This window comes from Rhinatrema bivittatum, chromosome 6 (genome assembly GCF_901001135.1).
Source record: "Rhinatrema bivittatum chromosome 6, aRhiBiv1.1, whole genome shotgun sequence".
Taxonomy (NCBI): Eukaryota; Metazoa; Chordata; class Amphibia; order Gymnophiona; family Rhinatrematidae; genus Rhinatrema; species Rhinatrema bivittatum.
In genome coordinates, this window is record NC_042620.1 from 113815158 (window position 1) to 113830417 (window position 15260).

Below are 15260 nucleotides of genomic sequence, written 5' to 3' on the forward strand. Positions count from 1 at the left end.
CAAAGGAGAATCACCAGGAGACAACGAGTACACGACCAACATGGAGTCCTGTTGCCAAGGCAATCCTTAGGAGCAGAGCCCGACCATAAGTACCGGAGCTCCGCTGATGTCATCATCCAGGGCCGCGGCTAGGTACCGCCACGGGCCCTACTTAAGACTCAATGAAGCGCGCGTGCGCCTATGGAGGGGTGCGGCGCTGAGCGTCAGCATCTCTTTACAGGCCACGCAGAGAGGCCTGATGCAGAGCACAGGGATCTGCAGCTGAGCCGGAGGCACCGGAGGCGACCCGAGGAAGGAGCCGGCGGCCCACCGCCACCAGGGACGAGGAACCAGACACTGGATTCGTCTGAGAGAGGTGAGGGGGCCGGACTGCGGGTCTGCCGCGGCAGGCACGCATAATAGTACCCCCTCCTTTACACTCCCCCCTTGGAGGTCTGGGTTTGCCCGGATGGGCACGATGAAATTGAAGGAGGAGGTTTTTATCCAGGATGTTACGAGCTGGTTCCCATGAATTTCCTTCAGGGCCGTAACCCTCCCAAGAATAGGTATTCCAACCCTAAGGTGAACATCAAGGACTTCATGAACCTTGTAGGTAGTGTCGGTCTCCGCAACCAACGGAGTTGGCTCAGGAGCTTTTCCTGAAGGCCAGGATAGGACTACTGGCTTCAGAAGTGATACATGAAATGTATTGTGGATTCCCAATGTGGGTGGCAACTGAAGCTGGTATGTAACTGGTCCAACATGTCGAATGATTGGAAACGGTCCAATATACCTTGGTGCAAACCTTTGGGAAGGTATCTTCAGCTGAATATACGCTCAGCTTGTCCATTGGCTTGTGGATGGTACGCTGTTGTTAAACTGATGTGGATGCCAAATTTATTACAAAGGGCGCGCCAGTATCGGGCAACAAATTGTGGACCCCTATCGGAGACAATGTCCTTGGGCAAGCTATGTAGTCAAAATATATGGAGAAAGAACAGACGTGCCAATTCGGGAGCAGATGGTAGGCCCAGTAGTGGAACAAAATGGGCCATTTTAGAAAATCTATCTATGGTAACCCATATGACCATGTGACCCTTAGATGGGGGTAAGTCCACGATGAAATCCGTGGAGAGATATGTCCATGGTTCTTCGGGAACTGGACATGGCTGGAGCAAACCCCATGGTCGACCAACCAGGGGTTTCTGTTGAGCGCAAATGTTGCAGGAATTGATGTACGCTTTAGCGTCAGAGACCATAGTGGGCCACCAGAAGAACCACTGGAGCAACGCTAGGGTTTGCACTTGCCCTGGTTGACCGGCAAACTTAGAGAGATGTGCCCACCGGAGGACTCTTTCACAGAGTCAACGGGGCGCAACAGTCTTCCCAATGGGAACTGGGTGAGTCACAGACAAACAAATACAAGCTGGGTCAATAATGTGACCGGGTTCTTCCGGACTATCTTCTGGTTCAAAGGAACATGATAGGACGTCTGCCCGAAGATTTTTTCCAGCTGGACGATAGCAAAGTTCGAAGTTGAATCTAGAAAAAAACAGGGCCCAACAAGCTGGACGGGTGTTGAGAAGCTGGGCATGGCTCAAGTGTTCCAGATTCTTGTGATCTGTGAATATGGTGAATTTGTTGAGCGCCCTCTAGCCACGGGTGCCATTCTTCTAGAGCCAATTTGATGGTGAATAACTTGCAATCTTCAATGCTATAGTTTTGTTCCACTGAAGAGAACTTGTGAGAGTAGAATGAGCACAGGACTAAGGATCCGGAAGCAGAACGTTGGCCCAAGACCGCTCCAGCCTCAATAGCAGAGGCATCTACCTCGACCAAAAAGGAGCAGTTTGGGTCTGGATGGTGAAGACAAGATCCGGCTAGGAAAGCTTCTTTGAGGCAATGAAAGGCTGTAATGGCTTCCGGGGTCCAGTTCCAGGTATCTTGGCCTTTACGGGTCAATGCGGTAAGAGGAGCCATCAGAGTAGAGTAATGTGGAATGAGCACAGGGACCTGCAGCTGAGCCAGAGGTACCGGGGGCAGCCCGAAGATGGAGCCAGTGGCCCACCGCCGCCAGGGATGAGGAACCAGGCACTGGATTAGTCTGAAAGAGGTGAGGGGGCCGGACCGTGGGTCTGCCACAGCCAGCATGCATAACAGTTGTGGCCGCATGGAGGCTCCTTTAACAGCTCATTTGGTTGCTGCTGGTCATCAAATAAATGATTTGAGGTTTTCAATCATACAACAAATACAATTCACATTTGAGGGCAATATCAACTGCTTTTTACTTCGGCAGGAACAACATTGGATATTTAAATTGGACTCCTTATGCCCAAATGGTCTGAACAGAAAAATTGAATGGAGTGTTTTTTGTAAAAAGTGATATTATATGGTTCTGATTGGTGCTGCAAATTAAACACTCCTTTCCTTACCTTGTGATTGGTTCATTTGACGTGAGTGGGTGGGTATATAAAAGAACATGTAGCTAAGCGTCTTAATTGGTGTCTTCTATGATGTGGGGACCTGTTTTCTTTTGTCATTGCTTGCAAGTATTTAATATTTGTTATTCTCTTTCTAAGTTTTTCTTGGTCATGTTTTTATTTCTTTTCTGTTCCTTTTTGATATTTTAATTTTCTATATTTTATTTTTAGTGACGCCACCAGAAGAGATTTTGGCTAGATAATGTTAATTTCCTGAAGAAGCTTTGTGGCGAAACATATCGGGAGCAACATCTTTTTTTCTATGAAGTATGTTGGTTTAATCGCTTTTTGTAAGAGAATATTATCATATTCGGCATTTCACCCTGCTGTGAAAATTACACTGAAATCTTTGGAAATTATATATTTGCAGCGAATTGATATCAAACCGGCTAGGTGGATAGCAACTGTGAAAGAGTGTTGCTATATTTGAAACTTCACTCTTCTTTGCAAGTTACTTTTCAAGAGACTCATTGGAGAATTTATTGGAAAATATGAAGAACATTGTGGAAAATCATGTTAAGAATTATTAGCTGAATGAGGAATGACGAGCCCACTGGTTTGAGACAATCAGGTTAAAGAAGATTGTGGAAGCTAATTAGTTGAACTTTACTTTCTCTGCTGCTTCCTGTGTGTGGGGGGGGGGGGGGGGGCGGTGAAAAGTTGCTGTTTTTAAGGATAGTTGATATATATTTTGTATGGTATTAGTGTTTTGTATGAATATGTGGTGTGATTGGTTATGTGTGAGTTGGTTGTGGTGTACACTGCTTGTGGTTGGTGTGATTTTTTTAGCCTGGTTAATGTTGTGCTATTTAAGGCTTTTGAAAAAATTCTTTGTAAAGTCTTAGAAAACATTGTTTAGATTGTATTTGACAATAAATTTCAAAATATTTTTTGTAAATAATATTTTATTTTCAATCACACCATTTTCCCCTTTGGGGAATTATTTTGATAAAGATTCAGTTGTAAACAGCCAAAGATAAGATAAAGCATACAATCACGGTATCAGAAAGCTTGGCATCTCTAAAGAGACATAAGCTTCTAATGCAATAAAATCAGTAAATGCATGTTTGAAATAAATATTTATAGATATATTCAGCAAGTTTCCCTGGGCTGTTGGAATAGGCTTTTGAACTGATGTTGTAATGTTCCAGCTTGTGACTGCAGCATACAGCTTAATTAATATTGTATAATTTCTGGTATACAATATATATCATAATTAAATTTCATTAATTGTAAGATGTGGTTATCTCTCACAGTTAGTAAATAGACATAAAGTGAATCCCTGCCTTATAGAATCTGTTGCTTTTCCCGAATGTTTATTTTAAGGTTGTGGAAGAGGAATGGGCTTTACTATAAATAATTAGAAAAAAAATGTTTCTATAATTTTCTATTGATTTCCACCGTCAATATTTTTTAAATAATTATAACTACAATATAACAGAACAGCCCGAAGCGCTTCAGTTTAATTCTCTGCTGTCACTTTAGTGAATGGTCTATCTCACAAAGTAAAGCAACTCACAATTTTGAACTGAGAACTTGTTTCATGGTATAATGTAGCTCCATTACTACCTTGCCATGCATTACATGATAATTGCTTTGCCATTGGTTAGTGTCATAATTGTAAACTCTGGCAGATGTTCTAGTGGTAGATATCACAATAGCCTCATGATTGTCATATGCAGAATTTGATGAATGGAAAACATTTTGCAGTATGTTTAATAGGAATGTCCATTTGATTGAAACAAATGTGCAGTACGAACCAAAAAAAACCCATTTTCAGTTTGTTTGTTTTTCCATTCTGGAAAATATCACATACTATTTGCTGAGAAAAAAAACACAGACCCCTTCCGTGGCTCTCCAAGGGTAGGAGGGGCAAGAGCAAATCCCAGTCACTCCTGCCCCTCCCGTTCCACTTTAAAAATGGCACCAAGTTTTTAATCCATAAAGTAAAATGACTGTAAAGTTTGTTTTATGGCTATATTAATTTATGTGTAACAGTGACGACAATGGGAATCGGATAAAAACAAGCCCTTTATTAAAACGCCCGACTCTGGCCGAGTTTTGCTCCCTTGCACAGAGCTGCCTCAGGGGCAACTAGAAATAGACATATAAATAATTAATACACATATATATATAAAAAAAAAAAAAAAGGAATTCCATATATATGAAACTAAATATAGACTTACATATATTCAAAATATATCAAAAAATTATCATGTTATATTAATTTATGGCCATAAAACAAATTGACACCTGCCCACCCTGAGATTGGTGCCATTTTTTTAAATAGAGCTGGTAAGGCAGAAAAAAAAAACTGGGGATTAATCCTGCCTCTTTCGCCATTGTAGAGCCATGAAGAGATGAGGGTGTGGCAGGGGAGGGGTTCTTTTTATTTTGTTTTCTTTTTTAATAATTTAGAGACCAATATGGGAAAGAAAAGCAGAGCACCCAAATTAGGTATCTTAGGTGCCTATTTGCAGCCAACTTTGGAGCCAAAGAGGTAGATTTTAAAAGCGTTGCTCGTGCAAAAACAGCCACATAAGGTGCGTATGCGGGCCGCACGCAAGCAACACAAATTTTAAGAAGCCGCGAAGTATGCATGTACATACCTGTGTGCGCGTCAAGAATAAGGAGGCGGAAAAAGGGTGGGGCATGGGCATTCCAGGGCGGGGCCAAGATTTACGCACGTACCTCCAAATTTTGCAAAAGTTGATCATGGCGCGCGTTGGTGCGTTATCTGCGTAACTTTACTGCTGGTCCTGATGAGGAGACAGTCTGGGGATCTCAAGTTTTAAGACTCGGCACAGCCTGAGGGTTCAGGCTTAAGCAGGGGGGGGGGGGGGCTTACAGGATGATGAACCAGAGGGGTCTTGAAGACCTCAATATCAACTGACAAACTGGTGGACTAATTGCAAACAAGGGAATCTGCCTGCATATGCGCATAAAAGCCACTAAATTCCTAGTGAAAATACGTGCGGGACATTTACTCAAGCCGCCTCTTAAGATTACGAGCACACCAACCCGTGGCAGGCGGATTTTAAGTGATATGCGTGTCCCTGCGCGCATGATATAAGATTGCAGCATATCTCCGCTCGCGTGCCGATAATGTGGGTCTATAGGCGCATGCACATTCCTTTGAAAATTAGCCCGTACGTTTTCAGCTGAAAATTCACATAAATTTAGGATTCTAAAAGTTTAGCCCCTAAATTTAGGCCTGCTATTCATTTGCCTAGATTTAGGATCCAAAGTTAGGGGTCTAGTTCAGAAAACAAGTTTCACAATTTTGTTTCCCTGCCTAACTCCTCCCTTGTAGCCACCCACTTTTCAGGATCCTAAATTTAGGAGTCTAGTGAAACTAGAAGCCTACATTTAGGCACCCAGCCCTAGAAAATGTTCAAAAGGGCCAATTTAAGATCCTGACTCCCAAATTAGGAGCCTAAGCCCTTTAAAAATTGACCTCCATTTGTTTATTTTGGTTTGCCTATCGAGCCAAAATAAACATTAAATGAACCAAATCCTGAATCATTCCCCCTCAAGAAACATAAAAAACAAAATAAAAAAATGTTCCCCTGCTCATCCCAGATGTGTGAATCTGTATTAATAATTAAACCAGAGATCTGAAACTGACTGAGGATTTTTTTTTTTTTTAACTCACTTCAGAATTCTGGAGAAGATAATGAAGAAAATGAAGAAAAATTAGTGAAGCTTGATCTAGTTTTTGGTTATCACTTAAAACCAGGAACTAGCCCAGAGGTAATGTAACTTTAAGGATATCAGAATATTTGTATTTTTTATTTAATTTTTTTCTTCTTCTTTGATCATATCCCTTATTGTACTTGTTTAAACATAATTTTATACTTCTTCATATTATTACTATTATTATTATGTGTTGCCCATCTTTTTGAATAATTCTTCCCCCATGGCAGGACATAATAGCTTAATTCAAAAAGGTGCTACAACTTGGATAAGTTACATTATCATGGATAAGTAGACAAAAGTGCAATAAATAAGCAATCAACTGAATATGCCATTTGAGATTAAAAGTGGCGGGTATAGCACCTACATAGTGTCACTTAGTGGTTCTCAAGTATAATGCAGTCAAGTCCAGCGCGACCGGGTGTGTGTGCCGTGCATTTGCAAGGAGCGGCACACCCAAGGAGACGGTGGGCTGCCAGCAGCAGGAGAGGACAGGCATGATCGGTGGGCCATATGGCCGAAGATAGCAGGAGGCCAGCGGAATCAGGAGAGGATGCGAGCCGCCGGCTGGTTAGGCTCTGTCGGCAGCCTGCCTAGCTTCCTGCTTGGGAGGGGAGGGAGCAGAAACTATGTGTGGGCGTGTACGCACACATGCCCGCCTGCACACAGCTTCCGCTCCCCCCTCCCCCCCCCCCAAGCAGAAAGATTGATGGGCCGTACAGCCCAAAGATAGCCGGAAGCCCTCGGAGACAGGAGACTATGATGTGTGTGAGCTTGTATGTATGTGTGAATGAGTGAGAGCCTGTTTGTGAGTGCATGTGTGTATGTCTGTGTGAGACCCTATGGGGTAGATTTTAAAAGAAGCATGTGCGTGTCCATGTGCGCTCGCTTCCCGGCGCACGCATGTTATAAAATCCCGGGTCCTCTCTTGTTGCCTGCTGCCATATGGGCCGAAGATAGCAGGATGCTGGTAGCAGCAGGAGAGGCCATGGGCCACAGGCAGAGCCTACCAGCTAATTAGGCTCCGCCAGGGACCCACCAATCTTCCTGCTTGGGAAGGGAGGGAGTGGAGGCTGCGCACAGGCGTGCACGCACGCATACCCACCAGCGCACAGCTTCCGCTTCCTCCCCCTTCCAAGCAGGAAGATCGGTGGACAATACAGCCCGAAGATAGCAGGGGGCCCTCAGGCCATGGTGGAGCTCATCCCGCCACAGCCCAAAGACAACTAGAGACCATGATGTGTGTGAGCTTGTATGTATATATGAATGAGTGAGAACCTGTTTGTGTGTGCATATATGTGTGTCTTTGTGAGATCCTATGTGTGTGTGTGTGTGTGTGTGTGTGTGTGAGAGAGAGAGCTTCTGTGTGTGAGAGAGAGCTTCTGTGTGTGTCTGTGTGAGAACCTGTGTGCCTGTGAATATGTCTCTGTGAGATCTTGTGTGTTTGTGTATGTTTTGTGCCTGTGAGAGCCTATGTGTCACATATAGACTCTCACGGCCCACATACACACACACACACACATAATGTATCTGTGAGGGAGAGGCAGCCTGTGTATGTCAGAGAGAGAGAGAGAGAGTGTGTGTGAGAGAATGAATGTGTTATTGTGCAGAGAGAAGATAAAATGTGTGCGGCCTTACCTCCTCCAGTCCACAACAATCTCAGGGTGACTGGAAATCAGATCCCAGGTATGGAGAGCAGATTTTTAAATCCTTAGGAGTTTTAATTATTGGGTGTAATTTGATGATTCTGCTCTTTTGAAATATTTATTTTTGGGGGGGGGAATTTTTAATTGGATTTTTTATTCCTCAGATTTTTAAAATTTATTTTACTGCTTGGGAAATTTCCGATATCCTATTCATTAACTGGTTTGAAATATTCTTTTTATGAATATGACTTTACTATTATGAATAATGTTTTATATTTCTTGATTTTATTATTTAATGTTATATGAAGAATGGTATTGTTTCTATTTTTCCATTACTGCTTTGCATATAGAGGCCGGCTTGTTGAGGGTTCCAGTTCAGTTCTTCTCAGCACGTTTCTGTTTATACTTTCTGATCTCTTTATTCTGTATTTGGTGAGGGTCTGTCTGTGGTCTGCATATGTGACCAAGGTGAGGTATTTTGCTGGCATGTAATTTCTGTGTAGGAATCTATAGCAGCCTGGTTTCCTAATAAAAACTTTTATTGGTGTGCTGGGCCTGGTGTAATATGTGCAGTGTTGCCTTTTCATAGATAAAGTTGTTAGGGTTGTTTTGAATGGGAAGTTTACTATATTGTAATGATAATTCTGTTTGTTCATGGCTTTCTGAGGGCCAAGCTCACACCCTATACACGTTACAAAAAGTCAAATTCCATAGGAGCTCCAAGTGTCTTTTCTGCAGAGTTTTCTGATTGGCACCACAGCAGTGCATGTAAATATAATAAGCATGTTGTAAGTGAAATGTTTGCCTCAGAAGATTGTACTTTTGAATATTCTTTTTCATGTAAAATTTGTTATAAATGTAATTGTGTGTGTCTGTAAAGGGTGAGGGAGTGTGTGGTGGTGGGGGTTGGCGTGTGTGCAAGGCTTTAAGGTTTGCCTAGGGTACCTAATACACTTCCTTATCTATGGGTTCTGGGCTGGGGGGGGGGGCTTGTCAGTTTTTAAAAATGTACCCCTAGATTTATCAAAATGCTATAATATCGCATGCATAACGCCCATGGTAAGAGAAAGGGGTGTGTTTAGGGTGATTTTTTAATTACTGCACTGTGCAGTAACATAGTGATACTTATATTTTGTAGCTCACAAAATGCCCAGACAGGCTATTAGAGAAAGAGAGAAAGAGACTATTTATAAGGCCCTTGTAGCCTTCATAGTAGTCAACTATTTATATCTGTATAGAAGGGCCAGCTAATAGCGCGAGGTGAGGTGTTGCTGATGGTTTAGGGTTCAGGGACCAATTTTACATGCAGAGTGAGATGTACAAACTACACAGTATACCTCGGTGAAGATTTGACGTTATCTGGAATGAGGAAAGTCTCACAAAGATGATATTTCTACAACGTTCTCTCACGCTAGCTTGATGGACTCAACAGGGTACCATCAAGCTAGTCTCTCTCTCTCTCTCTCTCTCTCTCTCTCTCTCTGTCCCGAAATTCAATTTGCTAAATTTATTGCAAATTGCGTTATGGCCATTTTGGGCATATCACACAGCTTAGCACCAGGAAAAAAGGTGAAGTTGTTCCTGGAGTTTAAAACCGTGCAATATTGCCCCTCATTTAATTTAATCCCACCCAAACCCCTCCCTAATCCCGCCCCTTTCAAAAATTTGCATTCGCACCGTGCAATAGTACTATTATCGCATGCGTTAACGCCATAACGCATTTTGATGAATGACCCTAATAGATTGCAGGACGGAGCTGGGCTTTATTTGATGGGGCCGAGACAGACACTGAATAAATCGGGGTGTGGGGGGGGGGGGGGGGCGGCACAATAATTTTTTGCACAGGGCAGCAAAAAAGCTAGCACCGGCCCTGACTGCAGTATGTCTGGTAAGGGAGGATCAGAGGGAATTGAAGAGCTGAAAGATGTCTGGTTATTGGCCTTTAAAGGCCTGACCGAAAACCATGCTTTCTCGTGTTTCCTGAATTTCAAGTAGTCTTGGATGTGGCGAAGCTCTTCTGAGATAGAGTTCAAGAAGGTGGAGGCCATCCCTGAGAAGGCTTGTTGCCAGGTGTCTAATCTTTTGATGTCTTTTATCAGTGGCATGATTATGGAGTCTCCTTGGGAGGATCGGGGCCTGGCCACTTTAGAGTGAAATAACCAGTCCTTCAGGTATTCTGGACCTTTCCCTCTCAGGGCCTTGAAGACCAGAGTTAGGGTTTTGAATTTAGCCCCACAGAGTACTGGTAACTGGTGTTGTTTATACAGGGCCGGCGTGTCCATTAGGCGAACTTTGGCGGTTGCCTAGGGTGCCGAGCCGTAGGGGGCGCCAAAGAGCAGCCATGTGCTGCCGCAAGTGGGGCCTATCCCACTCGCGGCAAAGAAAAATAGAGACTGTGTGCTTCTCCACGAGCAGCGCACTGCTCGCGGCCCTGAGAAGCACACAGTGTCGCGCACCCCCTCCCCCCCACCTGTTTCGTCGCTGACTGTGTTCTTCTCAGGGCCGCGAGCAGTGCGCTGCTCGTGGAGAAGCACACAGTCTCTATTTCTCGAACGGGATAGGCCCCACTTGCGGCACCACGTGGCTGCTCTTTGGCATCCCCTACTGCTCGGCGCCCTGAGAAGCACACAGTCGACGCCAAAACAGGTAGGGGGGGGCGCGCGACACTATGTGCTTCTCAGGGCCACGAGCAGCGAATCAGGTAGGGGGGGTCGCGGGGGAGGGGGGGGGGAGGCAGCAGCGCAAGGGTTGCCTGGGGCACCCGATACCCTTGCACCGGCCCTGGGTGTGTATAGAATGAGTATTATACTATGTGGCCCCATCTCATGCAGGACTGCGGCATTCTGAAAAAGCTGAAATTTCTGCAGACTGTATATAGCACATTACAATAGTTTAAATTGTTAAGTTATCACTGAGTGAAACATGGTACATATATTTGTCCTTTCAATGAAAGGGCAGAGTATTTTTCAGTTGATACAGGTGTAAGAGACAGTTTTTAAATGTTGACTGGATCAGGAGGACCCCCAAGGCTACTGACCTGTTCTTTTAATAGGAATAAGGAATTCCCATATGGGATTGTAATGTTAGGGACCTTCCTGCTCGTATTTTGAATCCAAAGAATTTCAGTTTTGCTCGGATTCAGGTGTATTTTGTTATTTTTTTGTCCATTCTTGGATAGCTGTGAGGTAGGTAGTTAATTTTCTTATAGCTGTTGACTTATCTGGGTCTATAGATAGAAAGAGCTGAACGTCATCCATACAAGATGTAGAATTTTAGGTCAAAGGACATAATCAGCTAAGCTAGCAATTTGAGGGATATGTTGAACAACTCCAGGGATAGAATGGATCCCTATGGTTTTTGATTGCTATTATGACTTCAAGATATGGGACCATGTGTGACCTACATTTTAGTTGACAGACTAAAATATGATTCAAAATGTGCCTCCTGATCCAGCAAGATTTGTGCCATCTTTGTCCTAGTTTCAGGGCTGGTGTAGGAATATTTGACATCCTAGGCGAACCTTCGGTCATACACCTTCCTCCCCAGCTTACCTGTTGGTAGCAGCTCCAGCACAGTGTCCCTGCCTACCGGCAGCAGGGGCTTCAGCACAGTGCTCCATTCTTTGGTAGTATTTAGATCTGGTACAGCACCCCGCTATACCTCACACTAGAAGGATTTTGCTGCCCCAAAGATTTTGGCGCTCTAGGCAACCACCTAGTTTGCCTAATGGAAGCACCGACCCTGCCTAGTTTCCATCCTAGATACTTCTGGATATGGAGTTTTGGGGTGTACCAAGGGGAGCGTTTGTACATTGGGAACAGGATTTTATTTTAAGTGAGGCAGTTTCCTCCCAAGCCTTTGCCAGGTCACTGATGTCAGAGAAGTGTCTATATAAAGATGTTTTATTTTAAATGGAAAATATCGTGCTATAGTTAACTTTGTAAATTGTATTATAAGGATCGTGGGGGGTTGTATGTTTTAGTTATATATTTAGTTATTGCCCAGGTTCTACCTAAAAAATGCAGAATACAAAGCAGTAATTCAATTAAATTAAATACTAATGTACACCTAGTAAAAGAGAAGAGAGTCTTTGGGTGATAATATCTAATGCTCTCAAGATAATGAAACCGTGCCAGAGGAATACTATGGTGCATAGGGAGAGGCATAACAAGTAGAAAAAGGAGATGAAAATAGCTGTGTACAGGTCTGTGAGATTTCATCTGGAGTACTGTATCCATTTCAGGAGGCTATTCCTCTGAACGGATACAGACAGAATGGAGGCAGCTCAGAGAAAGGCCACCAAAATGGTACACGGTCTTTACCAGAAAACCTACCAAATGAGACTTGATAGATAGATATATTTGAGAGGAAAAAAAGAATACAACAGAGATACTCAAAATTCCTCAAAGGTATACATAAAACAAGTAGCAAACCTTTTCCAGAATAATGAAAGCTCTAAAAAAAAAAAAAAAAAGAAGAGGTAATTGTATGAGGCATCAAGGGGGGTGGCTCAAGAACATATCAGAAAATATATTTCTTCAGGTAAATGCAAGTGGATACATGGAATGGTCTTCCAGAGGAGGTGATGGAGGCAAAACAGTTGCATCTCACTACAGACTAACATAGCTACCTCTCTGGAAGAGTTCAAGGGACAAGCACAGAGAAAACCTATTTTCAAAGAATTGAGGGGAAAGACTGAGATCAGCTGAGATCAAGAGACAGACTAGGTGGGCCCTTACAGTGCTTCTCTGCCATCATACTCAATGTTTCTGTGAGCAGCTGTGTTATCGGTATCAGTCTATTACCAATACAATTTAGGGATCTTGGTCCCTGGGAATTTATCCCAATATCAGACAACAGATAATAAACCAACAGGTACAATTACAAGTGTGTGAACATGTATTCTCTAGAGCCAAAATAGAGCCAAAATTGCTTGCAGAACCCAAAAAAGAAACATTATCCTTTTCTTACCAAGCCCTGCAGAGACAATGCAGATGGCCAGTCCAATGCAGTTACTCTATGTCCTGGCTCCTGGGTGTTGGCAGAGTGGCTGATCTATTCTCCTTCCCCTGCTTTCTCTCTTCCGGAGCCATGTTTTATTTCACTTTTATGTCACTTCCACAACTTTTTTAGTTTTTCTATTCCTTGATTACAATTCATTTGCTACTAGCTTTCATCTGAGGTTTGTTTTTTTTCAAGGTTACAGGCCTGTTAGACTATTTCAGGGACTTTATTTTTCTCGATCGTCTCAGGATTTTCTTGCCGTAATTAGAAATTCAGCGAGCTGTTCTTGCTCTCTGCATGTAAGGAACGGCGTGAGCGTGACCCCCTTCATGCTGTGTCACAGTTGATACCGCCTCGTGGGCAGGCCCACAAGGTCTGTGCCAACAGCTAGAGAATGAGCTTTAGCAAGGGCCATGCTAAGGCTTCAGGGCGTTAGGCAGAGTCCAGAAACAGTCCAAGAGTCAGGGCAAGCAGCTGACAAGGTGCGGTCAAAGTTCAAGACTATGGTCAGGTCTAGGCTGAGGTCAGAACTGGAGAGACTGGCCAGGATAGACGAGACACAGGGAAACAGGGAAGACAAGACCACGAGACAAGGCATGGCAGTCTCTGAGGACAAAGTTAAGACGGACAGACAAGGCAAAGAGGCTGAAAGCAAGCTGGATGAGGCAGGGCTGAAGACAAGCTGGACAAGGTAAGACATGAGGTACGCCTTGGTTTAGGACAGGAAGGCCATTGCTGAGGCAAGGAAGCAGAGTCATGGCTGGGTCTGAATACTCAGCCACTTGATGTCATCTGCTAGGGGAATTCACGTGGCAGGGCCTTCAAAGGGCAGTGCATGTGCTCCTGAGGGGTCACGGGGGAGGAGTTGTGCTGGCGGCATTTCTTGCCACGCGAGTGCTGTGGCGGTCATCGGGGGGAGTGAAGCCACTCACAGGACTGTCCTGCGAGCGGGAAATGTAACACTGCAAAGGATTCTGGGAGTGTGCAAGGCTATAGCTGCTATGTCTGCTCTTTAGGTTAGACACAAGGAGTCTTTGAATCCCTTACCATTGCTTTCTGTGCCTAAAACGTACGAGTGAAGTTAGTTCTTAAATGTTTGACTCCTTGGATTATCAGCTCTTAACAGCAAAGAAATGCATTTTCTCAGTTTGTTTGTTTTTTAATGGCATTTTAATTTTTCAGCTTTGGCTATGGTCGTAACATTCTCCTGTTCCTATTTCAGTCAGATGGTAGGGCGTTAGGCCCTCATATGGTCTATGGTCTCAATCTCAGCCACGATTCACACCTTACACTTGATCTTAAGCCAAAGAGTCTGAAAAGCATTTGTTTAATGCAGAGAAAATATTGGCTTTGTCCTTGTCTCCTGCTCAAGGCTTCTTTGTTTTCAGGATTCGAGCCACTTAGCTTCCAACTTTTGATTTGGCTTGGCTGAGCCCACTAGGTGCAGTTCTTCTTCATTTGAGAAATTATGAAATAACAATTACTGTAACTTGTAGTAAATAGATCTCATAAAAATCTTCTAGTTTACTATTCTATGGATCAGACTCTCTCAAGGTTTCAGCTCACTCTGATAAACAGCAAATTCCTGGGAAATGTTTACAACTCGCTTGAAGCAAAGATTTTTAAAAAGTTTGCTATTGATTTGCATAAAAAAATACATGTTGATCCATTGAAAGATATTGCCGGTCTACTTACGTTATAAAATAATAATATATTTTTCTAGTTATTTTATGTTTTGCCATAGTATTTAATTTATATAGTCATTTTCTCTAACCTGACAGTATCTTCTTACTCCTTTGGGCTTCCAGCTCCATGAGGACTTCATTCACATGTATCCATGGGGAGGGAGTGTTTCCCTTATTTTGTATCTCCTTCCCAATGCAGCACATCCATCGTAGTGACCTCTCTTAGCCAGGGGCCACTACCAATGCTCCTTCTAGAACCCAGCTAATATGGACTCTAATTCTGGCCACTAGGTGTCGCTGCAGAGCGAAGACTGAGACTTCCTCCCTCCAGGAGCCCCCCCCCCAGCTGGCCCTGGAAAGCAGAAGCCTGGCCCAGGGCTACCACTGATCCAGCCCTGACACATCTTTCAAAAACATCCTAAGTACACTAACCTTTGAGCCCAAAATCCCAGATTATATTTTTATTGGATTGTACGTTCAAGAGGCCACTATGACTTCTGGCACTAGTGTAAATTAAATTACTTTTATGAAAATATTCTACCATGCCAATATAACCTAAGACTTAGAATTACATTTTTTTTAAGTCTGTCTTTATAAGTACTTAATTTCACAACGATTCCTTGTTGGTAAACAAATACAGATTCTATGCGCCTACCGTACATGAACGTAACTCGCCTTGAGCTACTAATGAAAAGGTGTGAGCTAAATCTGAAAATAAATAAATAATGGCCTTGGCTACCAAGGATTCTAAGCAACGTGCCATCAGATAA

At 43.4% G+C, this 15260-nt stretch overlaps 1 protein-coding gene across 1 annotated transcript in view; it reads left to right on the top strand.

The window, feature by feature from the left end:
* The window catches only part of MAP3K20 (mitogen-activated protein kinase kinase kinase 20), a 492577-nt gene that overhangs the window by 393078 nt on the left and 84239 nt on the right, over positions 1-15260 (top strand). Inside the window, exon 16 of the mRNA XM_029605800.1 lies at positions 6120-6212. Coding sequence (XP_029461660.1) covers positions 6120-6212 — 93 coding nt within the window. The remainder of the gene's footprint in view (positions 1-6119; positions 6213-15260) is intronic.